Source organism: Penicillium crustosum, assembly GCF_028827405.1.
Source record: "Penicillium crustosum strain IBT 35664 chromosome Unknown utg000003l_segment0_segment0, whole genome shotgun sequence".
Classification (NCBI taxonomy): domain Eukaryota; kingdom Fungi; phylum Ascomycota; class Eurotiomycetes; order Eurotiales; family Aspergillaceae; genus Penicillium; species Penicillium crustosum.
This window is the reverse complement of record NW_026623124.1, coordinates 853,376-877,942: the sequence shown is the minus strand read 5'-3', so window position 1 is coordinate 877,942 and position 24,567 is coordinate 853,376. Positions and strand designations below refer to the sequence as shown.

General features: G+C 49.7%; 10 protein-coding genes across 10 annotated transcripts; 6 read left to right on the top strand and 4 right to left on the bottom strand.

Annotated features, from left to right (window-relative positions):
- Nucleotides 1–532: 532 nt before the first annotated feature.
- On the top strand, nucleotides 533–2,858 carry N7487_007377 (putative C2H2 finger domain protein; the record flags this gene model as incomplete). Its single annotated transcript, XM_056875107.1, has 5 exons — nucleotides 533–538; nucleotides 611–1,281; nucleotides 1,338–1,601; nucleotides 1,652–2,263; nucleotides 2,324–2,858. The coding sequence occupies 5 exons, from the start codon at nucleotides 533–535 to the stop codon at nucleotides 2,856–2,858; spliced, it is 2,088 nt and encodes a 695-aa protein (XP_056727295.1).
- Nucleotides 2,859–3,068: 210 nt separating this feature from the next.
- N7487_007376 (uncharacterized protein) lies at nucleotides 3,069–3,517 on the bottom strand (the record flags this gene model as incomplete). The annotated part of the gene is made up of 3 exons (XM_056875106.1): nucleotides 3,069–3,124; nucleotides 3,187–3,313; nucleotides 3,377–3,517. 3 exons carry the CDS (start codon nucleotides 3,515–3,517, stop codon nucleotides 3,069–3,071), a joined length of 324 nt encoding a protein of 107 aa, XP_056727294.1.
- A 374-nt stretch (nucleotides 3,518–3,891) lies between these two features.
- On the top strand, nucleotides 3,892–4,272 carry N7487_007375 (uncharacterized protein; the record flags this gene model as incomplete). Its single annotated transcript, XM_056875105.1, has 2 exons — nucleotides 3,892–3,914; nucleotides 3,963–4,272. 2 exons carry the CDS (start codon nucleotides 3,892–3,894, stop codon nucleotides 4,270–4,272), a joined length of 333 nt encoding a protein of 110 aa, XP_056727293.1.
- A 1,680-nt stretch (nucleotides 4,273–5,952) lies between these two features.
- N7487_007374 (chromatin segregase YTA7) lies at nucleotides 5,953–10,917 on the top strand (the record flags this gene model as incomplete). The annotated part of the gene is made up of 2 exons (XM_056875104.1): nucleotides 5,953–7,969; nucleotides 8,024–10,917. 2 exons carry the CDS (start codon nucleotides 5,953–5,955, stop codon nucleotides 10,915–10,917), a joined length of 4,911 nt encoding a protein of 1,636 aa, XP_056727292.1.
- A 470-nt stretch (nucleotides 10,918–11,387) lies between these two features.
- Nucleotides 11,388–12,441, top strand: N7487_007373 (Sec63 complex subunit SEC66; the record flags this gene model as incomplete). Its single annotated transcript, XM_056875103.1, has 3 exons — nucleotides 11,388–11,549; nucleotides 11,656–11,966; nucleotides 12,064–12,441. The coding sequence occupies exons 1-3, from the start codon at nucleotides 11,444–11,446 to the stop codon at nucleotides 12,439–12,441; spliced, it is 795 nt and encodes a 264-aa protein (XP_056727291.1). The 5' UTR covers nucleotides 11,388–11,443.
- A 694-nt stretch (nucleotides 12,442–13,135) lies between these two features.
- N7487_007372 (uncharacterized protein) lies at nucleotides 13,136–14,689 on the bottom strand (the record flags this gene model as incomplete). The annotated part of the gene is made up of 1 exon (XM_056875102.1): nucleotides 13,136–14,689. The coding sequence occupies one exon, from the start codon at nucleotides 14,687–14,689 to the stop codon at nucleotides 13,136–13,138; it is 1,554 nt and encodes a 517-aa protein (XP_056727290.1).
- A 359-nt stretch (nucleotides 14,690–15,048) lies between these two features.
- On the bottom strand, nucleotides 15,049–17,628 carry N7487_007371 (pentatricopeptide repeat protein; the record flags this gene model as incomplete). Its single annotated transcript, XM_056875101.1, has 1 exon — nucleotides 15,049–17,628. One exon carries the CDS (start codon nucleotides 17,626–17,628, stop codon nucleotides 15,049–15,051), a length of 2,580 nt encoding a protein of 859 aa, XP_056727289.1.
- Nucleotides 17,629–17,796: 168 nt separating this feature from the next.
- On the top strand, nucleotides 17,797–20,254 carry N7487_007370 (uncharacterized protein; the record flags this gene model as incomplete). Its single annotated transcript, XM_056875100.1, has 8 exons — nucleotides 17,797–17,856; nucleotides 17,913–18,125; nucleotides 18,183–18,256; nucleotides 18,309–18,543; nucleotides 18,594–18,733; nucleotides 18,786–19,059; nucleotides 19,109–19,230; nucleotides 19,279–20,254. The coding sequence occupies 8 exons, from the start codon at nucleotides 17,797–17,799 to the stop codon at nucleotides 20,252–20,254; spliced, it is 2,094 nt and encodes a 697-aa protein (XP_056727288.1).
- A 162-nt stretch (nucleotides 20,255–20,416) lies between these two features.
- N7487_007369 (uncharacterized protein) lies at nucleotides 20,417–21,641 on the bottom strand (the record flags this gene model as incomplete). Its single annotated transcript, XM_056875099.1, has 5 exons — nucleotides 21,587–21,641; nucleotides 21,411–21,530; nucleotides 21,300–21,360; nucleotides 21,107–21,243; nucleotides 20,417–21,048 (listed from the first exon to the last, which is right to left on the bottom strand). The coding sequence occupies exons 1-5, from the start codon at nucleotides 21,627–21,629 to the stop codon at nucleotides 20,417–20,419; spliced, it is 993 nt and encodes a 330-aa protein (XP_056727287.1). The 5' UTR covers nucleotides 21,630–21,641.
- Nucleotides 21,642–21,780: 139 nt separating this feature from the next.
- N7487_007368 (snoRNA-binding rRNA-processing protein NOP14) lies at nucleotides 21,781–24,558 on the top strand (the record flags this gene model as incomplete). Its single annotated transcript, XM_056875098.1, has 2 exons — nucleotides 21,781–22,068; nucleotides 22,123–24,558. The coding sequence occupies 2 exons, from the start codon at nucleotides 21,781–21,783 to the stop codon at nucleotides 24,556–24,558; spliced, it is 2,724 nt and encodes a 907-aa protein (XP_056727286.1).
- Between the last annotated feature and the right edge of the window lie 9 nt (nucleotides 24,559–24,567).

The window sequence follows — 24,567 nt, the reverse complement described above, 5'->3', positions numbered from 1 at the left end:
CAATCGGACGACCTTTAAGGTGATGGTCCATTATTGGATATGAATCATCAGCCTCATTGTTAGAGAAGATATCATCACAATAGTTACCTCCTGTATACTCTTTACTCTGTACCAAATTATAATATTTACCCGGGTGAAGGGGCTGTGCAATCAAGGGATGACATGTTGCATTCCACGCTGGCAACACGCGAGGGTGAACTTTGTCTTAGCCCTTTTACCTTTCAAATTTCAGTATTGCTTTTTATTTTTATTTTTATTTTATTTTTATCAATTTCTTCCTTTTTCTTTTCTTTTTTTTGAGCATATTCCTAATCATGTTCGCTTAACACATTCCAACCCTTGAATCGCCTATCGCGTGGTGAAGTCAACCGGCTCGGGGCGAGGGTGTGGAGCTTGCGTGTAGGGTTTGGCATTTGCATGCATCGTGAGCCTTTTAATACTGTGCCCCTCCCATTTTGACTGGCTTATTCTCTCTCGACTTTACGAATTTTTCTTTCTTTTTTATTCAAGACTCGATTAGTATAATATAGCTATGGAGGTTCGTGCCCTGCTTACTCTATAACACCCCAGCTCTCCACATGAATCAATCATAATCTAACTCCACCCCAAGGAAACACAGCTGGACTGGAATGACTCCACAGATGTCCTCCAAGGCATCATGGTTGGACATGAAGGACATGATATGTCTGATTCTAAATCTTCACTCCCCTTTGATGCCGCAAACCCACTACTAGACCTCCAACTTGGATCGCTCGATCCAACACTTAACCCACTCCTAGGCCAATGGCCTTCACATTCCCGAGACCTATACTACTCCCAATACACTCACTCCCGTCTGACAGGCGATCAAGATGCCTGGAATCCGCTGCTGGCCACCGGTGTTCCGGCCGCTTCGTCCATCTCACATATGAACATGCCTGCCCAGATGCCCGACCAGGATTGCTGCTTCTCGCACCATCGATATAGTGAACCCTCTGAGAACGGGAGCCAGTACATGGATAGCTATCACTCTACAGATTCCGGGTACGGTGCGACCAGCTGTGCAACGCAATCTGTGGTTGCTTCGTCGTACAGCGTGGATTCCTCGAGCCCTCACATGGACATGGCAGAGAATATGTCCACCGAGTCGGGGTCTTCGTTTGATCGTCCCCAGTATGGGTCTGTGTCTGAGCCATCTTACACATCAGAGTTCATGAGCTCGCCGTCGCAGTTGGTTGATACCTCGATGCGATGCGAGCATCCATCGTGCAAGTGGGTTGGGAAATGTCCTTCGGACAAAAGGTGCGTCGTTTGGGTTTCGGTTTGAAATGGGGATGGCAGGAAACTAACTTCGACAGAAAACACGAGGCTCGCCACAAGAAGCAATTCAAATGTGACGTCCCAAATTGCCCGCGGAAGGACGGGTTCGGCACCATTAACGATCTTGCTCGTCACAAGAAATGCGTTCACAATAAAGAGCCCGAGCGTGGGCCCAAGATGACGTACATGTGTTTCGGGGCAAATTGCCCTCGCCCGAACAAGAGGTGGCCGCGTCTCGATAATTTCAAGCAACATCTGAACCGGATGCATCATGAAGAGGATGGGGAGGCACTCCTAAAAAAGTGGGTTCAAAATGAGAAATGCAATGTTCCAAATACTAATTTACAAATAGGTCCATGGATTGGTATGAGAAAGTCATCCTCGACCAACCAGAACAGAGCTTGGATGAGCGTAGCTCAAGGGATGAGTCGGTATTAGAGCCGGAAGAAGACGAGGTGTCCGTCCAGTCGACCGCCGATCTCAAGCTGGAATACGGTTCCATATCTCAACAGAGGACTGATATCTTCACATTTGGTGCTGCCACGCCGAGACCCCCTCAGTATACTACGCCGCCTAGTGCAGACTCGACATCTTCTCAATTTCCCGCCTTTGGCTCCCTAGGTCTGTCAAGAACAAGGCAAGATTCGTCCGCTGAACGCGGTATCACGAGGCCCGATGGATCGGTTGCAGACGCAGCTGATAACTTAATCAACGCCATGACTAAGATGATGAACAACCGCGGGCGGAGATCAAGTCAGAATATTGATGAGGGGATCGATCTTGAAACCGACGCCGCTCAGCTCTCTCAGCCCCAGCGGCAAATGCTGCAGAAAGTGCTTTCGGTGGCCCTGGAACGGTTATCCGAAGACAACGAAATCACCACACAGGAACCTGATAGCGAAAAACGTGGTTGGTTCCAATGTGACGCATGTCCAAAGCAGACCCGGCTCCGCTGCGAAATGAAGTAAGCCACCCCCGGCCACTTCCGTATTCTTATCAGGGTTCTAACCACAAACATCATCAGGAAACACCAGAAACGTCACGACCGACCCTACGGTTGTACATTCCCCCACTGTGCCAAGTCCTTTGGCAGCAAAGCTGACTGGAAGCGCCATGAGAGCTCCCAGCATTTCAATGTGCCAAGTTGGTTCTGCACAGAACATGATGTGCAAACAGGCGCCTCATGCGAGCGGTTGTTCTATCGAGTCGACACATATACCCACCACCTGCGGCAGCATGGGATTCACGAATATCACGTCGCAGCTTCGGCTGGCAATAACCGGCTCGACCTGGCTGGCCAGTCGCATTTCTGGTGTGGCTTCTGTAACCACAGAGTCCCACTACAGAACCATGGCCCCGAGGCCCTGGATGAGAGGTTCAATCACATTGATATTGAGCATTTCAAGAAAGGAGAGAGGGGTCAAGACTGGCGGTTCCCGCCTTCATCGCTCCAGGGGGACAAGATGGATCATTCCAAGGATGTTGCGGCACAGACGTTTGACCACAGTCGGAAGGCTGCAACGACTGGCGAGCGGAAACGCAAGTATTCCGCGGCATGACATACCAGGGACTTTGAATCCTGGAATCCTGGCTTCTCGTAATATAATAAGGATATTCTGCAATATTTGGTTTATTGGGATCATCAAGACAATGTTTCTCCAAGTCTGGAAGCGTCATGGCATTATTCAAAGCCACAGTATAATATGGTGCTGAGCATCAATGAAACATAATATGGTACATGTTTTCTCAAGATTCTCTCAAGATTGGATTCATTTCTGAGTGCTAGTAATCTCCCGGGCCTCTTTCTCTAGCACGGCCACTTTCTCTGTAAGAAGGTAAGCAACATGCATGATGTAATAGTAATTAATTAATTCTCGCTGATCTCACCATTCTTCGCCACCTTGATCTCATCCATCTCCAACTTCAACCAAGTCCAATAAAGGACTTGATAGACGAACACGCCCCCCAAGAAGACCTTGGCGAAGGGGCCAGTAAAGGTCCGATATTGGTTCATCTGGATAGAACATTAGAAGGTTTCAATTTAACCCTGCAGTCTGAAAGAAAACCATAGACATACCCCTTCCTTGTATGCACTTGGCTTCTGTGATGAGTTGAATATGGCTTGTGTGGAGGTGAAGGTGCGTCGGCTCATGGGAACTCGAGCAGATTGAAAAGACATCGCAATCGGTGTTAACCGACGAGCTGATTGCGAGAACATATTGTGATTTTTAAGGTGTCTTCTTTCTCGTTGATATCCAAGGAGACGCGCCAGGGTGATGTTGAAGTTCGTGTTCCATTTCGGGTATGGCGGTCTTGGCATTTGTTCCTCAGGTGTCGATTTATTATACCTCTCGCTTCTCCTTCTCTCGTGATGATACAGCTTATCCAAAACAAGTCCAGATAAAAGGGGGTCAAGAGATTTTTGTTCTTCAAAGGTCCACTTTCTTCATTTCGGAGTTTATTACTTTCAACACACAGAGCTAATCTTTTCGGGCGCCGGCGCATGACCACCGAATGATGGCATGTATAGTCCTAACCTTTGCAGTGAAAGTACCATACATCTAATTCATCTCCAAAAACATCTCCTCCAGTATGTTCTGCAAAACGGAGTCTATGTAGATCGAAACGACCTACAACTATCAACAATCCCGATGGAAAACCAGATTCGTGTACGGCAAAGGCAACAAAACAGCTCGTTGTCGGGTCGTTCTCCTCGTAAAGCTTACCACGTGTGATTGCCATGTCCGTGAATTTGCTCAAGAGGAGGAAACACTGAAAGAAAAGGGTCGGACACTCCGAAAATTGCGAGATGCCGACAAAGACGAATCACGGCTCCAGAAACTAGATGAAGAGCAAGAGGTGCTCCAGAAGAAATACTGGTATCAGGAATGGGAGCTCTACAATTGGCAATGCGGCATTCCCAGTGGCCCTATAAAACTTGCCTATGCATCATTAAGAAAGGATCCGAAATGATACATGCGAAAGGAACTAATCCAGGATTGTGCTGGGTGAGGTGGTTGCTGCGGGCGTAGCTGTGGGTGCTGCGAGAAACGCGAGCCTACTCCCGGACGGAACATGAGAGTCGGACACACTGCATCACTGGGTGAGGTTACTGCTTGAGCTTTCGAGAATGTGAGCTCACTAGAACGGAGAAGGACAAGATTAGAGATAGGCTTATAACGACTCTCCAGCACTCGAATAGAGTTTATCTTCTCACATTGTCTCACGCTTACTTACGCTTACTTGTTAAAGGGCGAAAACGTCGAGAAGGCCGAGCATGTTGACCTGGTGTCAAATCGGTTCAAATGGAGGGAACTTACCGGAAAGGAGTAGGTGGCTACTCGTGAAATGATGCCTTTGACACTTTGGCTTAAAGTTGAAGATTTAACGGGTGGACTATAGACAGATATCCAAAGGATTCCATTGCTATTCTAAAAATACATATCTAGAAAAAAAAAGGGGGGCAATTCCTATAATGTCATGGTATTAACGCAAGAGGAACTGCCAAGGTATATATTGGAAAGTCTCTACGATTTTCATCAGTACTTTCATACGGCATAAGTGAAATAATGTCAATAAAAAAGTCCTCACAGCAAATTAGAAGACTGAGAATAAGATAAATTGCACTGGAAAGACAGCAATGTATTTTCTGAATTGGCGGGATGGGTGAAATGAGTATCGGTGCTTGTCCAGGTTGTAGATCTCCAGGGCCGCAGGGCAGCACGAGCCACTGCTGAGTCAGCGGCACATGATATCAGGTCCGGTCGAAAGCGTCGCAGAAAAAAGACAACCAAAAGGAAAAAACAAAGGGCCCTATTCTCGTCTTCTTCATGTCCCAAATTGCCCTCTGACACCTCCTGTCATCATTGTATCATGTCACTCCCCCACACCTCCATCAATCCTGAATGTGGCGTATTGGGGCATCAAAATGACCGAAACTATCCATTTAGCTAATTCTGGAGAAGAATGCAGCACTACAATAGCTCGATTCATGGGGGCTTGATTCATGGACTGAAGGGTGACAATGGCCATTGAAGCAATTCCCCCCATTGAGAGAGGGTGGCACGTGCGCTTTGTTGACTAATTATGGGCGCCACAATAAGTGGCTGATACATTTTGGCAGTCAGCCCCAATGAGCGCGAGTCCTTTCCGCCCTTCTTCCCTGAAGTCTTTGTTCCTCGAGTTCCCATCGTCTTCTACTTTCTTTTACTTACAACAATTCTTTCCGTGTAATACGCATCTATCTTGGTGGCTGACAGCTTTCCAACACTTTTGTTTTCCCACGCGTTCCCGAGTCCGTGAGACCCTTCCACCTCTGCCCCAATTGCGCTCCACCACCGTGCCGTCTCCGCTAACATACTGATCAGCAATTGTCGGGAAGAAAGTATCAAGGTTGCTGTTGCGACAGGCAGTTTTTTTCCTCTTCGATCGAGTGGTCCAGCTGTTGCTGGCGACAACTGAACCATTCGTAAGTGCTGTCTCTCCTGCCCGCATCGCGCAACGTCGACATCCCGCCTCTTTGCATCTTTATATCTTCCTTATTATCAGGGCATCTGAACCCCTTGACTGTGCTCTCATTGTGCTTTCCAAATTGGAGTGGTTTGTGCTGACTCTGTGGTTCCAAAGTGATCCCCTAATCACCAAAACTCCGTCATGGCTCGTGGCGCAAAGCGTACCCTGGACGAGGTTGCCAACAAGTCCGACTCCGACGACGAGGACTACAGCGACCATGCTCACTACTCGCGTTCGACCGGCCGGAAGTCGAAGGCCAGCCCCAAGAAAAGGTCGCGGCCGGCCCCAAAGAAGAGACGGCGCAGCTCAGACGACGGTCTCACCTCGGAGGAAGACCCGTCCGAGGATTCTGAGTTCGACGAGGTGGAAGAAGAATCGGAGGAGGAGGAGGAGGAAGTTGAACGCAATGTCAGAGGAACCGCACGTCGACGAACCACCCAGAGCCGTCGCCCGCAATACGAGGAACCTGATTCGGAAGAAGACCCGCTCATCGATGATGGTGAGAACGAGACTCGAGATCCTGCTGCACGCAAGAGCACCGTCATCACGTTGAAACTCCCTCCCAACTACTTGGCTTACTCTAAACGTGTAACCCGCCGTACCCGTGACGCTTCAGAGGATATCTACGCCCTTACCAACTCTGGTCGTCATGTACACACCGTTGAGCGAGGTACACATACTCCAGAAGCTGAGATTCCATCCTTGTCTCGCCGCATTTCCAGAGTCGACCGCTTGGCCAAGCGCACGATCATCGATGAAGAGGATGAAGACGCCGAAGGACATGAGGATGTCGAGGATGTCATCAACGAAACGACTATCCAAGGCTCGCAAATGGAGGTGCTGGAAAGTGACGTGCCTCAAGGCGGTGCTGAGGGTGATACATTGCCTGCAAATGATGGAGACCACGACCCAATTGATGAAGAAATGCCGGATGAAGACGTTGTCCCTGAATCGGAAAATGGCGACGCGAAGATTGATCATTCCGAACACACTGATGAACCCCCAACTACTCGGCGACGAGGCAGGCTATCCCACGAGCAACCTCACGAGGAGAATACCGCGCAAGACGCCGAGACAAATGAAGAATCGCAGCTACGTCGATCCAGCCGTAAGCAGCCGTCTCGAAGCTCACAGCGGAAAAGCAAAAATGAAGAAAGTGATTTCGAGCCAGAGGAGGAGCTATCGAATGATGAGGAGGAAGACTCGGAGCCTGAATCGCGTGCCTCACCTCGCAAAGAACTTCGAGCTCGCGAGGAAGCCGAGGATAGCTCTGCCAGTCGGCGCCCTGGTCTACGCCAACGGCCTTCTCGAAAGCGCGCCCCTTCAGAGGAGGCAGAAGAACTCGCTGAAGAATTGGAAGACCTTACTGGCCGTGCCCGTCGCCGTGCGAAGCAAGCGGTCGTGTACGAGAAACCACGTCGCAATCGAAAGGACGTTGATTATCGCATTATTCGACCCGAAATGTTTCAGCCCAATGAAGACACTGACAACGAAGTGATAGGGTCTCCATCCCGGCGTGGCCGTGGAGGTGGAGGCTGGCAGCGTACTTTGTTCTCCACGTTGGGCCCATTCGGTGGGGGTGGTAATTCGGCAATTCTCGGTGTACCTGGTGGCCCTACTGCAGTCGGAGGAGCGGACAGCGATAGCAGTGATGATGAAGGTGCTCAACAGCCAAATCGTGCTCCTGGTGTTGGAATTGCAGCCACCCACAACCAGTCGGCTGACCCTGGTCAGAACTCGGCCGGTACACCTGCAAACCTTGGCAAGTTCAATAACAAGCAGGCTTTGGCTGACGCTGATCCCCTGGGGGTTGATATGAATGTCAACTTTGACCATGTTGGTGGTTTGCAAGGCCACATTGACCAGTTAAAGGAAATGGTTTCTTTGCCGCTGCTGTACCCGGAAATATTTCAGCGTTTCAAAATAACTCCTCCTCGTGGTGTTCTATTCCACGGTCCTCCTGGTACCGGAAAGACGCTGATGGCTCGTGCTTTAGCCAACAGCGTGAGCTCAGAAGGACGCAAGGTCACATTCTACATGAGAAAGGGTGCGGATGCACTGAGCAAATGGGTCGGTGAGGCTGAGCGACAACTTCGGCTTCTTTTCGAAGAAGCGCGTAAGAACCAGCCCAGTATCATCTTCTTTGATGAGATTGACGGTAAATGAAGCCCCTCTGAACTCATAGTTGACAATTGCTAATATTCTATACTAGGTTTGGCTCCTGTGAGATCCAGCAAACAAGAGCAAATTCATGCCTCCATTGTCTCGACCCTACTTGCCTTGATGGACGGCATGGATGGCCGTGGTCAAGTAGTTGTCATCGGTGCTACCAATCGACCTGACTCTGTTGATCCTGCTCTTCGCCGACCTGGTCGTTTTGACCGCGAATTTTATTTCTCGCTACCTAATATCGAAGCCCGTCGTGCTATTCTCGACATTCACACCAAGGAATGGGATCCCCCGCTTCCAAGCAACATTAAAGATGAATTGGCGGATATGACCAAGGGATATGGCGGTGCTGATTTGCGAGCGCTTTGCACCGAGGCTGCAATCAATGCCGTACAAAGAAGATACCCCCAAATCTACAAATCAGATCAAAAGCTCGTGATTGATCCGAAGACAATCGAGGTGGCCCCTAAAGATTTCATGCTGGCAATCAAGAAGATGGTGCCCTCTTCAGAGCGGTCGACCTCATCTGGTGCGACTGCCCTCCCTCCGAACATTGAACCCCTGCTTCGTCATCCATTGTCCGAAATCAAATCCTTGCTGTCCGAGATTCTCCCACAGCGAAAGAAACTTACTGCTCTCGAGGAGGCCCAATACGAGGAGCCTGATGATGGTGCAGGCTTCACCCGAGAGCTCCTTTTGCAAGAGTTTGATCGCTCGCGTGTCTTCCGACCCCGACTCCTTCTTCGGGGCCCCCATGGCATGGGCCAGCAATACCTCGCAGCCGCACTACTGCATGTGTTTGAGGGCCTACATGTTCAGGCGTTCGATCTTCCCACTTTGTTGAGCGACTCAACCCGCTCTCCAGAGGCAGCTGTCATCCAGCTCTTTACCGAAGTCAAGAGACACAAGCCGAGTGTGATTTACATCCCCAACATTCAACTGTGGTTCCATACTGTCGGACCTACTGTGATTTCTACGTTCATGAGTCTTTTGCGGTCGGTGCCTCCTTCTGACCCAGTTCTTTTGCTTGGCATTCTTGAATCACAAGAAGAGGAACTGGATGAGGGTCTACTGAAGAACATGTTTGGGTTTTCCAAGAAGAACCTGTATGATCTATCTGCTCCAAATCATGATGCGCGTCGTGAATTCTTTGGAAAGATCATTGAATTTGTCAAGACTCCTCCAAAAGGATTCCCCAACCCCGAAAATCGCAAACTTCGTCAACTTGAACAACTGGAAGTCGCGCCACCTCCACCTCCCAAACCCGAGGCAGAACTCACCAAGGAGGAGATCAAGGCCCAAAGGAAGAAAGATTACATATCCTTGAATCTTTTGAAAACCCGAATTCAACCTATCATGGATCAGGTCAAGAGGTACAAGCGTTTCAGGTCGGGCGTAATCGATGAATCCCAAATCCGATACTTGTGGGAGGAAGAAAATCCCAACATTGTTACCAGTGATCTTCCCCCGGATCAACAAAACACATTCCGGCCTTATGAGAAAGCATACGACAAACATGGTGTGTTGGGTCTCCGTGAAACTGCCACTGGGAAATTCTACTACAACTTGGAGATCGTGACAATTGAAAAACGCCTTGCAAACGGATACTACAAGCGTGCCATCGACTTCGTGGCGGATATAAAGCGAATGGTCAAGGATGCTCGTCAGACCGGTGACCCGGAACGCATTTTGCGGTCAAGTGAACTTTTGACCAATGTCGAAGTTGATATCGCCAGTGTTATGGTGGCCGAACCAGCTCTTATGGCAGAGTGTGAGCAAGTCTATTTGCGTGAGATGGCTCGCGAAAAGGAGGCTGCGGAGCGTGAGAAACGTGCCCAAGAGGAGAATGCAGCTCTCATTCCTGACCCTACCAATGAGTCGCACGGCAACACTGAATCGGCCCTTTCGACTGGCCCAATTCAACTGGGCGAGGAGTTCCCTGACAATGAGGATGATAGAAAAGCAGCTTCACGTCCCGTGACCCCCACGTCCCAGTACAAGAGTTTCGCCAATGGAGATCATCACGGAGGTGGTTCGGATCTCAACGAGTTTGGTTCCCATGCTGTCGGCGCGAGCAATGGTACCCATGGAGATGGAGACGGCGACGTTTTCATGTCTAATTCTGATGATCACTCAGGTAGCAAGGACACCCAGGGGAGCTCATTCGGGCCCTCTGCACAGCCGAAGCCTCCTTATTCCCACACGGCACCTTCTCAGCAGATTCGTCGAGAATCTGGTCTTTCCAGCTTCTCTCAGCGAGGCCCCATGACTCCAATGGCTCCCGGATCTCAGCCCGCTGATTACATCAATGAAGCATCCACTACTCAGACGACTTCTGATAAGAAATCCTCCGAGCATCTGTCAAATCAAAATGACCACACTCAAAGCCCCCATGTCTCGAGAACCGACTACCCCGACCTTACTCAATACCCCGATCGCGTGTCGCAGGAAGACCACCTGCCCGATACCCAGCAAAATGACAGCAGTCAGCCTTCTCCCAATCCCCGGGACTCACTGCTTAGCAATGCAGACACCCAGGAGAACAGTGGTTTGAATGGAAGCCTGTCGCAGTCGAAGCCGCAACCCCCGCTGTTCGACGCACCCAACATACCAGCCACCAATGCTTCGGCTAACTTGCAATCGATCCTGAGCGAAGAGCCCCATGAGCCATTCGTCCTCGATCTTGAGGTTGTTGAGCGTCTGCACACGCAGCTAACCCTGTCAACCAGCGGATTCTCAGTGGAGCAGCTGGAGCAAATTAACACCAATCTGATGGACTACGTGTGGCACATGCGTGGAGAATGGAACCGTACTCGCGTCGCCGATGGTCTCGGCAAAACATACAATGCAGTCTTAGAAGACATGCAGGCGATGCAGGAGATCGGGCCTATCAGCCAACAAACCAAGGATATCCTGGCCAACCTGAGTTTCCAGTGAGAGCTGGCTGATGGGTAATTCCAAACTTTCACCCTTTTCTCTCTTTTTTTGTCCCTTTTCTTACTTTGTCAATATGTTGACGTTCATATTCCCCTTTGATCTGGCGATGGTTTTTTTCCCCTTCTTTTTTGTTTTTGTTTTCTTCCTCGTGGCGACATGGATGGATAGGGGGAGCAAATGTGTCAATTACCCAATTTTCTTAATTGTTTATGCAAAAATTAGTTTTAGTGGGTTATTTAACATAGGAAATGTATGTAGACTATGAGAATAATGGTCCAAAATGTTGTTTCCCTTCGTAATTGTAACTCTTCACTCTTCGTGGCTTTTTTATACTTGAGAATGAACATGTGACGTGACCCACTAAACACCCTGGCCTTTCGAGCTTGACCAACACCACATTTCGCAACTTCAAGACCCTTCTTTTCTTTATTTCACCTCCCACTGGTACAGCTTGAGTATTTCTACCTCATCCTATTTCCCGGACCTTCAATCCCTATATTCTTGTCCCAAAAACCATATCGCCGCAATGTTCGACGTGGACTGGCTCAGTCTCGCCGTCCCAATCGCCTACCTAGGCATTCTCTTGGGATCGCTTGCTACATTCTCCTCCCTCTACCGCAAGCGCAAGTCCCGTATGTGAAATAATCTCAGAAAGCCTCGAGCTCTCAACGTCCAACCATCTCGCGCGCCGACGTGTCCGATTGTCCTTGAATGCTAATATACGATTTGTGAATATAGACAAGGCAGCATCTCTAGAGCCATGGTTCCCCGCCCACCTCCAGCGCGATATCTACTTCTCTCTCCTCCATCTTGAACCCTCAGCAACCTCCACAAAAGAGAAGAAGGCCCCCGCCATCCCCGACTCTATCTTCAAGGCTTCTCTTCTCCGTCGCGCAGCCGAAGACATCCGTCGCATTATGGCACTGCGCAGCCAGAAGCAAGCTCTCACAACACTCGTTCAACGTGGTAGTGTCGGGGATGATCTCTGGCAGCGATTCCAGCGCGCGGAGAAGGAGATGGAAGACGAGGTCAAGGATGTAGTTTCAGAGGTATGATAAGCTCTGTTTTCCGTCACCGATAAACCATTCTTCTTGGCGAACAAATGATCGTATATGCTGTTCTGCTTTGCTAACCAAAATAAAACAGGCCAACGCCTATGTCCCCGGCTGGGGCCAGACTATCTTCCAGTCCGCCAACGAAATGATGAATAACGATATCTACCGCAAGCGCATGGACGATCAACAAAAGAAATTGGAAGAGGAGCGCCAGTGGTGGAGCAAGAAGAAGACGAGTATCCAGGAGGGATTTATGAAGGAGTTGAATGAGGGCTCGGCCGCTTCTACCGAAGAGGCGAAGACTACCAGCACCACAACCAAGTCCGTTGAGGCTCCTCCCACAACCTCTACCGCCGGTACTTCTGTCCAGGGCAGTGATGACGATGCTGTTCTTGTGGAGGCTGAAACATCCTCGAATACGCCTGCTTCTCCGCCAAGCGCAAAGAAGAAGGCCAAGGGCAAGAAATAGATATGACTTTTTTCCTCTGTTTTTTTCTGTTTTTTTCCAGTTTTTTTGTACTTTTATCTGGGGTTCAAAATACACTCTCATTGCTAGGGGTTTTGGGCCACGGGTTCAGGAATTACATTATTATACCAGTTATAGTTATGGGTGAGAGATTGAATAGTCAGGAAACCTATCAATATATCACGAACCGGCAAATTCAAGGCCAGATTCAAGTCCGAAGTAAAGATAATGCTCAAATTCAACGTTTTTTTTATATGGACATCTACCAGTCATGTGACTATATCGTTGCCCTATAGTACGCACATTATCTAGGTACTAGGTGGTATAGACTGCGCGCATGTCTAGTAGAATGGATAAGGATAATATCAGTTTGAGAAATACTACATTCTCCAATACGCTGCAAGGTAATGCCACCAGGTAGTCTGACTACAGAGCACAAAACTAGCTGTCCATTTGCCGAATTACTGGAAACTAATCCATAGGAAATAAGTGACAATGAGGGTTTTTAAGTAATAATAGAAGGACAAGGCCTAGGGTATCAATGCCCTAGTTTTCTGCCAAAGACAATCACATTTCCCGAGGATAGGTCCTGAATAGAGATGGTGTCTTGGAAAATAACGCTAAACATACATGATAGAACCATCTCTAAAAAAATCTTTGTGGATATTGAATCAGGAGTGGTTTGAGGAAGGGGTTCTCAAGTGGACTCGGTTCCCGGATAAGGCTTTGGGCGGGGATAGGTAAAGATCGGGGTGGGTTGAGGTAGAGGTGGCCACTTTTTAACTTGAGACTGCAGAGCCAGATGGTCCCCTAGGAGTGTATCATAGCTTTGTATCCTATCCCGGAGTGCTGTCACTTCTGCGTTCTGCACTGTCAATAGAGCAGACATGGTCTGGTTGACTGAGTATTGGTTATTTCGGTCCCGCTGAGTCATGCGCAATTTATGTAGTAGCATGGCCGTCTTAGTATCGTTCTGAGTACTGTTAGGGACTTGGGAAGATAGAGCAGGAATGGATGGACTAGCCAATTCGGAATGGATAGCGGAAGACGTCGCTGGGGATGATGTTGTCTGCGTCGGGGATAGGTTCTCTGAACTTGAAGAGACCTTCCAGAAGAGATATTGCCCGACTAGACACGGATTACACGAATGAAGGAGCTGCGCAGGCATTTTGAACCTCCCCTTCTCCACGGTTTCGAGAAGGTGGGCGTATTCAGTGCGGATTTGGCCTCTCCATCGGAAGGCTGTTTTGTACTTTTTTCGGATGCCGGGCTTAAAGAAAGCCAATGTCTTGATTTGTTCGTGGGTTAAGCGTTCCTTCTCCAACCCTTTAAGGTCTGCGGGCAGATCCTCCTCCGTATTCCAATCCAATTGCCACGAGGTCTCGTTGCTAGGGGTAGCCATGACTTCATGATAGTAGTGATACACAGGATCGGTTTTTCTTCGTTCAAGGTGTCTCATTAAATCCGGATGTTTGCTCACTGATCTAGTGCAAATTTCTCTCCATTCCCCTCGGGCAGGCTCGGCGGGAGTTGGGTCAGGGCCAGATCTCACTTTCTTGTTCGGGGTTGGGTCAGGAGTCTGAGGTCGGGGTCGCTTTTGGTTGACAATCCGAGAGGCTACTCTCTTCTCTGGTTCAGATTCAGGATCTAGTTCAGATTCGGTTCTCGGTTCTGAATCCCAGTCCATATCCGCCAAATTAGAGGCTGAGTCACGAGTAGGTACATGAGGACTCGGTGTTCGAGGTCGGTTTTTCTTAGATGGAAAGCTTGCCGGGGGTTGGGTTTTCCCAGACTTGTGGTGCCCAGGGATGATTCCATTGCTATGGATGTGGGCTGGTGGAACTAGCTCCTCGGGATGAATTGGACCAGTTGAGTAGACTGGATTACTCGCAGATTGCAGTCCCTGAAACGAATTCTCGAGAGTAGGTAGCCGAGTGGCCGTATACCCTTCCAGGCCCGATGGTGGTGGCAGGAATAGGTCATAACCTAAGCTTGGGAATTCGGGGTAGGGATAGTCTCCGGGTTGCAGTTGACTGGCGTAAGATATCAATTGTGGTCGTGTATCCCGGATCGGGATATGAGACGGATGGTGTAGGCCTAGTTGGAACGAGGTGTTGCTATAGGCCGTGGTCCCGTACATAGCTCGTGGATTGAGGGCTGGTTGAGACGGGTCCCTTCTAGGTCTCATCGCCTGGCCAAGCAGAGCCTGCAAGCTCTGCGCCGACATTGAGCTTGTGGGATTTCCGGTCATTGGTTCAAGCGAGTTGGGAGTTCATGGAGGTAAGGCTAGATATTGACCCGACGTCTAGCTGTAGAGGGTTGGGTGGAACAGCTGGATTGGCGTGACAATCCTGTGGACTGGAGCAGGTAGGGAAGGAAAAGAAACATTGAGCTCAGGTAGTGAGGGGGGAGGAGATATAAAGAGGAAAAAAGAGGAGGAGAGGGAAGATCAAGGTAGAGAGGAAAGATGGTGGATGTTACATCAATCTAAGTACATTATGTCTAAACAACCAAATAATATACACAACCCTAGTTAATTTGGGTGTAAAACAAAACCCGTCAAACGCCAATATTTCCCATGCAATGGAATAGCTTGATTGACATGGTCAATTACAGAAGCTTGCTATCGTCTACCCCCAAGGGTGGCCCCAAGTCGATATGTTCAGCCAACATCTCCTTCGCTGCTACCTCGAGTTTATTTTCGACTTGAATTGGATCCAAGGCATCTGCTCGGCTCATCACGATCCGTAGTAGACTGGCCATAATCTCCAGTTGATACTGTTCCATCTCACGTGGATCCAGCTGTTCAAGACTCAATCCTTGCAATCGCAGGTTTTCAGCTTTGCGATCACCCAACAATTCTAACAAACGGCTAACTTGGCCGATATTCTCTTTGCTTCGTGGCGTCGAAGACAAGCGGCGGAGGCGCCGTTTCGGAGTGTCGGCCGGTACACCAGCAAGTCGTGCAATTTGAAGTACTATCATGCGGGCAGTCGTGTCATCAGGTGCGAAGCCGAAGGTTGAATGCATCGAGTGTATGACGACCAATGTGCCGGGGAGGTCTTTGGAGAGACAGAAACATCGCACAATCTGATCAAATAGAGCTCTAGGAATCTGTGCTTGGGTGTTTTTCTGGGTGCGAGGAGATAACTCGGAGTACCAGGATATCATGTTGGCATAGAGCTGACGTGCTGATGGAAAGCCCGCATCGAAGGCAGTACGCCCACGGTCGTATTGGAGCTTGGCACAGTCCCAGAGGCAGGCATATGTTTCCATGTCGGGCCGGATGGCGGTAGACATCGTCTGGAACTTGGCCCAAAGTTGTTTCACGTCTTGCTTTCGGAGCTCTGCGTATAGAAGGTGGTTCATGAAGTAAGAGTTCGGCTTGATATGAGCATCCCCAAGGCACTTGACCAAGTATTTGACCATGTCATCGTCACCTCGGCGTGTGTAATGAAGAAGAAGGATAGAGAATGTCTCGATGCTCGCAGGGGGGACCTCTCTCTGCATAAACCGGGGCATGCGTGCAGACTCTGTCTCCCCAGATCTGACTCGAAGCTGAGGGGAAATCTCGGCTGGTTGGTATCGCCTCCATACAACATCGATGCGCTTCTGGATCATGGCCCAGCCAAGTCGCTCTGCCTTGTCGCGTGCACTAGTATTCCCATCACGGAGCCAGCCCGCAATGATTCCATTCAAGTGCTTACTATCAGGTTTGACACACCGCTCATACATAAGTTCAATGACTAGAGCAGCAGAGTCGACCTCGCCCATACCAATGAGCTTCTTCATCCAACTGGCATAGAAGAACCGATTCTGAAACTGGCGAGGCAACACCTTGAGTGCCGATAAAGAGACCTTGTTTACCTCATTTTCGTTGATGCTTGATGCATGAAGATTACCCGCCAGACCCAACGCGGCTTTGTACAAAGCAGTCGAGTCATTGGCTGGGTCTTTTCCGGTCACCATCATATCCTTGAAGATTGCAACTGCAGTATCCAATCGACCAGCCGTGAGAAGGGCAATGCTGATTTGATCATAGTCTTCCATGGTCATATCTGAGCCCAAGAATGTCTTCAACTGCAGATAAAGTGCCCAGGCTTTTACTTCAGCCTCCTTTCCGGGCAGTCTTCCCCATGCTGTGATGACAGGAATGAGTACACGCGGCTGACGAGTTCGGTCATTTGCCAGGAAAGCCAAAGCAATATCTTGAGCTCGTTGTGGGTTGTTGTCTGCAGCAAACAACTGCACTCCGAGCTTCCAGTATTCTTCTAAATCCTCCTTCTTTTGGGACAGCTCTGCTTGATATGCCTCCCATTGCTCCAGGGCAAGGTTGGTGGAGCCATTTTCATGCAGAGATGTGATATAGAATAGGATTTGAGGCGTAGCCAGTTCATGGCCGATAGATTTAGCGTCCTGGACCAGGATTTGCAAATGCGTTGAGCGTGTAGCCTGGTCAGTCTCTCCTGCTGCTTGTGCCTCCCATATTGTTTCAAGTGCCCTCTCAGGCATTATTGTTAAAAAGCCTGGGATGGTCTGCTTGCATCGTCGGTACCACCTCCATAAGTCTTGTCGAGCCCGCTCGTCTGACATCTTTCCTTGGAGTTGTCGTAGGGAATTGTTGAACTTTATAGCGTAAGGATGAGACTCCGCCCCTGCACGCTTTGCTGCGGCAGATCGCCTGGCGGCTAGTTTGCGCCGACTCTTGACGCCATCCTCCCAATTCTCTTCTTCCCTGGCGAGACCTTCAAACTCCTCTCGTAGCATATCATCAAGCTCTTCGTCGAAAACCTGATCTAATCCAGGCTCGTCTGCAGGCTGAGGATTTTCCTCGTCAAATTTTCTCAGAGCTTCTAAGGCAATCTTGCGGTCCTCTTCTGGCAAACTCTTGATGAAAGGGCTGTTGGGAGCGAAAGGTCCCTCCTCCAAAACCTTCAATTCCTCCTGGAGCTTCGCGAGCTCCTTTTTGACCTCATCTCGCTCCTCATTATCTTCAGCTTCGGGATCGATTTTGCGTCGTGATTTGCTCTCGAGGGATTCTTGTTCGTAAAATGTGACTTTGTCGTTCGGTCCGCCAAATTTAAGACGCTGCGGAGCTACGGCGGAGAAGGCCCGGCGTGGAGCGCGTGTCGATGGGCTGCGGGCCACATGCTGACACCAACGGGCTCCTTGAATAGCCTGGCGCAGCATGAAGTCTGAAGTCAATCGGTCATCGAATGCGACCAAAAAAGTTGGAGAAGCGAAGAAGTTCAAGTTCGGGAGAGAACCAATTATCGCCTGATTGGGTTTAGCGTCCTGTCGCGCTTCCGCCCTTGAAGTCATCCCCATTGCGATAACCAAGTCCTTTCGAGCAGCAACATGGATGCTGATGGATTGAACGATGCCTTGGGCTTGTCAAATGACAAGTCCCAAAACCTGGTCTGTCTTGAGATTTGGTATGGACCTTGAGGTTGCGTGCTAACAAATCATCACAGGGTGCGTACATCTACCAACCGCCCAAACATGGAAAATCGGTGGGCGAGCGACCTTCGAAGCGCCGCAAAGTCTCGTCAACTACCGACAAGGACGAGCAGCCTGATCGACAACATTTTGTGCCCCTTTTGAATGGAGACGAGAATGCCGAGTCCGTCCAATTACGATATGATGCCTATCAGGAGCTCTGGTCAAAGCAACAACACAAGATTCAGGTCAGTCAGGCAAATTAATGGGTGGTCATAGGGATAAATTACTCACAAAGCCTCAAGAATATCCTCGAGGATGTCGATGCTGGAGTTCTGACGGATGTGTTGTCCTTTGTCAGAGACACCTCGCCTCAGACGTACGTCCCTATCCCAATGCGATCCACGAACGTGCTCTAACTAGGGCTTTAGATGTGATGGATGTATTCCTACAGCTCTGGTGACAGTTGGTTCAAATGTATCTTCACTCAGCAGATTGCTATCACGGCTTAATGGTCAATTGATATCGACCGAAGAAGGCAGTGTTGTGGTATTGGAATCAGGGGACGCTCCCAATTTGAAAACAACGTTGAAGAACATTATCCGAGCTACCGTTACAAACACGGATGGCAATGATGGATACCAAAAGTTTCTTACAGATCGTGCTGTATGTGGTCGTATTAAAAGCATTGGATTATTGTACTAACCGTTCACCAGGGACCTCGACTTCTTGGTTACGATTTAGACCTTCTTCACGACTATGTGCAGAGGAAGGGGACCAAGAAATTGGTCCTAGCTCTTCGAGATAGTGAGGCTTTTGACCCTGGCCTCTTGACCGATCTTTTGTCTCTATTCAAGTGCGATTGACGTTCCAGACTTTAGTCGATCTTCTAGCTGACCTTCTACTAGATCATGGCTTGACCGTATACCATTCACCGTCTTACTGGGCATCTCTACCTCTGTAGAGCTGTTCGAAGGCAGACTGCCTCGCTCGTGTGTTGCTCTCCTTCGGGGAAAGCATTTTGAGGTCCAAGAAGCCGGAAACTGTGTCGATCGCATCTATGAGGCTCTCCAGACTGACCCAAACACCAATCTTTGGCTAGGTCGCAACGTCACCAGCACTCTGTTTGAGAACACAAGTGACTATTTTCAAAGTCCAGAGGCATTCAGTCGCATGGTCAAGGTGAGAACTGTCCCGAATAGTTTTAAAAACAGACATCTAATTTTTCTAGTATGCATACATGTCTCATTTCTTCGCAAATCCTCTGGCGGTACTAGTAGCCAACCCGGGTTCTACGGTTCTCGCCCAAAACAAGCTTTGTGAGGCCGTCAGAAACCTGCCATCATTCCGAATGTAAGTGTCTCCGGTTCTCATCTTGTATCTCCACTAATTCCGTTCAAGGTTCTGCGAGGACCTAGTCGAAGAGGGCTCTATCAAGCAAGTCCGAGATATGCTAGAAGATGATGAATATCTTATTCAAGAGACGCCCAAGTACCTGGATGCAAACCAGCAAAGAATGCAAAACATGTTCCAGGCAGTCCGCGTCGTACATACCTGCCTTCAATACACACAGAGCGCAAAAAAAACCAATGTGTCGGACCTTTCCATTCGCGCACTCTCTGGCGAACTGTCTGAGTCTACTATTGTGGAAGAAATGGTCGCCACGGCGAAGACTCTAGATTCTGACAAACTGGATGAACTCCTCGTCCGTCTCCGGAAGATTATAACGAGTCCAGAAGCCGATGCAATCCAAGAAGATCTCAGGACTTTATTGGAAACGTGCTTGGACTCCGGTCCACTGCGTAGTGGATACAACATCAACAGCACCGTCACAAAAACCACTGTCGTCCAGCAGCGTATCCGACTAAGCAAAGGGCAGGCCGATCTCTCGGAACAAGCCGTGGAATATACCAACATCGTCGACCGACTGGTTGCTCTTTTGCAAGTGCATCTCACAGAAACCCTTATCAACCCACAAGATCTGTTTCTACATGAAGCCTTCTTGTTTGATCTGCGAAATCCATTGAAGGAAACATTTGCCCCACGGCCGCGCTTTGCAATCGAGCGCGCCCTAGCTACTCCCTTTGATTACCTGCTTTCCTCCTCGGATCTAACTATGACCAAGGTCTCGGCCAAGCAACCTGCCACCGCAATTCTTTATCAGTTGTACCTTGATTCAGGCGCTCTGGTGAACGTCCATGATCTCTGGCAGGCTTTCTATGGTGTATTTGAAACTGAAGAGGCTGGTGGATGCGATGACCGAGTCGTAATGTCTTTGTTCTATGGTGCTCTCTCAGAACTAAAGGCATTCGGTGTGATCAAGAACAGTCGGAAGAAGACTGACCACTTGGCCAAATCAGCGTGGATGGGGCTTTAGTTTTATATTAAGGTTCAAATGAGATTCATTGCACATCATATTTCTGGCGTTGGGTATCATGAACATAAAAATACAGTAGCTAACAGGCTACATATGTAGTTTTGAAACTAGTTGTCTGTTGTAGACAAGTTGAAGATCATAAAGAGCACACACTCACCGCGATCAATCCATAGGTCGTTGAATGATGTCGTCATTTCCAATTGGCCGTCCACCGTCGCTCAAAACCATAGCTTCTCTCCTGCGTCGACGAAGCGCTTGCTCTTCGGCACTCCCCTCCTGAAGTCTACGCGAAGGAGTTCGGCCAAAGGAGCCCCCTACCTCATCCGCATCTACCATCCAAACATCACTATCCGCATCGTCCTCATCATCATGGTCATTTTCTTCAATCATGCTGCCCATTAGTCCATGTTTCCGCAGCTGCTTGATCCCATCGGGGTGCGAGGAAAGCGTGCTGAAAATCGCGCTCATGACTACGTCATCTGACCACCAAGTTTTCATGAGGATCACCACGTCCCGCCGGCGAGAAGGCTCAGCTATTGCACAGGGGAACGGATATCTAGAGAGCCATCGACTGATGATCCCCGCTTCCAGTGCACCGGGTATGTTCTCTGGCAACAGAACATTCAGAATGTTCAGCGCCTTCTTCTCTCCCATCGGTCGTGTCTTTGGCAAAATGGGCGAATTGGTCGTAGACGTCTTCTCCACATGTTCTTCTAGTAGGTTGCAAAGGCAGTTGATGATGGCGGTAAAGGTGGGTACGTCGGCGAGTCGACTGCAAATGGAGGTTCGAGTTACTGCAAAACAATATGAACATTCATAGACTGTCAAAATGAGGCAGATTGGGTGGCATACGGGCTCGGTTGGAAACTAAAAAGTTCAATGCATTCAGAGCTCGTCGTTGTTGAACCTTGTTCTTGGACGCCAGTTCCTCCAATAGTAAGTCACGAGTATCTCCCTTGGTAGATCGTTCTGAAATGATGCGCAAAGCCCTAGAAAGTATTAGCTGGCGCACAAAGTGGCTCGAGAGAGCATTGTTTTGGCGTACGCGGCTCGGAGATCATGGCTTGTGCTTTGAGAAAGCTTCAAGAGGGTGTCTAACTTGAGGGCTATATGATTCGTTAGTACCGTAACATATTGGATATAGATATCTGCGCACCTTCTTCTGTTCCCTCGCTGATGATCTTGTCTTCCTTTTCAACATGTTTAATTTCTGTAAGATCGACGACTTGGCGGAGGTCTGTAGCGATGCCGCGGATGGCAAAGAACAGTGAGACGCCTAGATAAGTTAATCATCTGAGCCGAGCTCAATTCATCGGGTGGATGCGCCCATACCTAGGCATAGCCATAGCACTCCATCCCCAGAAAAGGGAGCCATAGTGGTTGTGAGAGTTGGAGAGATGCGGAGAACACAATCGGCAGAATCTTGATCGGCGCAGGCCGCGGAGGCGGTGTACCTGATTTTTTTGATGAGAATCACGACGGGGAAAAAAACTCGCAACTCTCGAATTCAAACCCAATCTCACAAAATGCCGCCTTCTCAGCTAAAACAGCTGAAGGCTTCGCTCCGTGAAAATGGAGTTCTTGGTCCTCAGAAGTCTAAGAAAGAAAAACGACAAAATGCGAAGACCGGAGTCGGTGCGAAGAATCGCAACCAGCGCGAGGTCGCTTTGCAAGCCATTCGAGATCGGTTCAACCCTTTCGAGATCAAAACGATAAACAAATCCAGCAAGTTCGATGTCACAACCAGAGACGGCAATACGACCGCTGGAGGTGGCGCTCGCCCAGGTGTTACGAAATCACTGGGTGAAGAAAGAGTAGGTTTATCTACTTTCCTCAAGTACTACCATTACAAAGCTGACCTCAATTAGCGACGCGCCACTCTTCTGAAAGAGATGAATAGCCGAAACAAGGTCGGTGGGCTTATCGATCGTCGGTTCGGTGAGAATGATCCCACCATGACACCCGAGGAACGGGCCGCCGAGAGATTTGCGCGAGAGAGCCAGAGAAAGATGCGGAAGGAGTCCATGTTCAACCTCGAGGACGATGAGGATGAGATGCAGCTTACTCACATGGGTCAATCTTTGTCGTTCGATGGGCCGAACCAAGACGACTTCGAGGCCGGAGACTTGGATGATGCGGAATCCGACGAGGAAGCGTCACGGAAACGGAAGCGATTCCCCGATGGCGATGAAACTCAGGACCAGGATCAGGAGGACTTTATCGACTATGGAGACGAAGAACAGCCAGGGCGCAAAAAGACCAAGGCCGAGGTCATGAAAGAAGTCATTGCCAAGTCCAAATTCTACAAAGCGGAACGGCAACAGGCCAAGGATGACGATGAAGACCTACGGGAAGCTTTGGATAAGGAACTTCCTGATCTTTTCGAGGCTCTGCGGGGCATCAAGCCTGCGCCCAAGGCTCCCAAGCCAGAGGCACCGAAGCAGGATTTCTCAGAGATGAACCCAGAGCGTGCTGCCATGCTGGAAGAGTCGCAAAACAGCAAGGATCCAGAGAAGGAATACGATCAGCGCCTCAGGCAAATGACATTCGATCAGCGATCAAAACCCACAGATCGCACGAAGACCGAAGAGGAGAAGGCGGAGGAAGAGGCTGAGCGACTCAAGAAACTTGAGAACGATCGCCTTCGACGTATGCGTGGAGAGCAGCTCACTGATGATGAGGAAGACAATATGGATCAGGACGAAATTCCCGAGGATGACGAGTCGGAAATTGACGATGCTATGCATTTCGGCCTTCCGGCTTACCCCACTGAAACACGCCCTGAACTCGGCGTGGAAGATGAAGATGATTTCATCATCGACGAAGATCTAGTCGAGACAGATTCAAATGCCAGCCTCGATATGGGTGACAGTGACATGGAAGAGGAGGAAGGTTCGTCAAGCGATGAGTCTGACGGGCCAGATGGGGAGGATGATAACATCAACGGAATGACGCTACCGACAGAAGATTCCGCTGCCGCTTCGACTGCTGTCGAGGTTAACAAGGAGGCAAACGGAAAACTCGCATTCACGTATCCTTGCCCAAAGGACCATGAAAGCTTCCTGAGTATCACGAAGAACGTGCCTGTCGAGGAAATCCCGACAGTCATCCAGCGCATTCGAGCATTGCATCATCCCCGGCTCAGGCCTGGCAACAAGGACAAGCTTGGCCGATTTGCTGAAATTCTTGTTGAACATGTTTCTTACATGGGCAACAAGACTGAGCAGCCTCCATTTGCCATCCTGGAGAATATCATTCGTCACATCCATTCTTTGGCCAAGACCCATCCTTTGAATGTGACAATCGCATGCCGAGCGCAACTTCGTGAGATTGGCAAGGAACGCCCACTCAATCTCCTGCCCGGCGACCTTATCCTGCTTACTGGCCTCTCAACCTTCTTCCCCACATCAGATCACTTCCATACAACAGCCACACCCGCTCATCTCTGCCTGGCGCGGTACCTGGGTCAGTGTACCACCACCTCACTCGCAGACGTTGCAAGTGGTACATTTGCCGCAAGTCTTTGCCTCCAATATCAGAAGGCCTCCAAGAGATATATGCCGGAGTTTATTAACTACACTCTAAATGCTCTTTGCAATCTTGCTCCTACAGAGCCAACTGTCAAGTTCGGAGCCTTCCCCTACAGAAAGTCACAGGAATCTGTTCAACTCGTGCCCTCCAAGAAGGTCACACCTCGCAAGCTGCAATTCCGCGATGTGACCACTTCTTCTTCTGACCCTCAGGCGCAGGAGGAGCTTAAGATCTCCCTCCTCACCACTCTCGTGTCTCTCCTTGGTTCCGCTTCCGATATTTGGGCCGAGAAATCTGCTTTCACCGAGATCTTCACACCGGTCCGTGCAGTTCTGCAGTACATCCGCCAATCCCTCAAGGGCAAGGTCTACGCGGCAGCCCAGGAGCCCATCCAGAGCACCCTAGATAAGATCGATGCCCATCTCGCACAGGCTCGTCTCGTTCGTCGCCCGCTGTTCCTCCACAACCACAAACCCCTGGCCATCAAGACAGCCATTCCGAAGTTCGAGGAGAACTTCAACCCAGACAAGCACTACGATCCCGACCGCGAGCGTGCCGAGTCCAACCGTCTCAAGAAGGAGTTGAAGCGCGAGCGCAAGGGCGCCATGCGCGAGCTCCGCAAGGACGCCAGCTTCGTTGCTCGCGAGCAGCTGCGCGAGAAGAAGGAGCGCGACTCCGAGTACGAGAAGAAGTACAAGCGTCTTGTTGCGGAGATTCAAAGCCAGGAGGGCCGTGCCGCCAACGAGTACGAGCGGGCACGTGGCAGGCGGTAATCTTGCTTT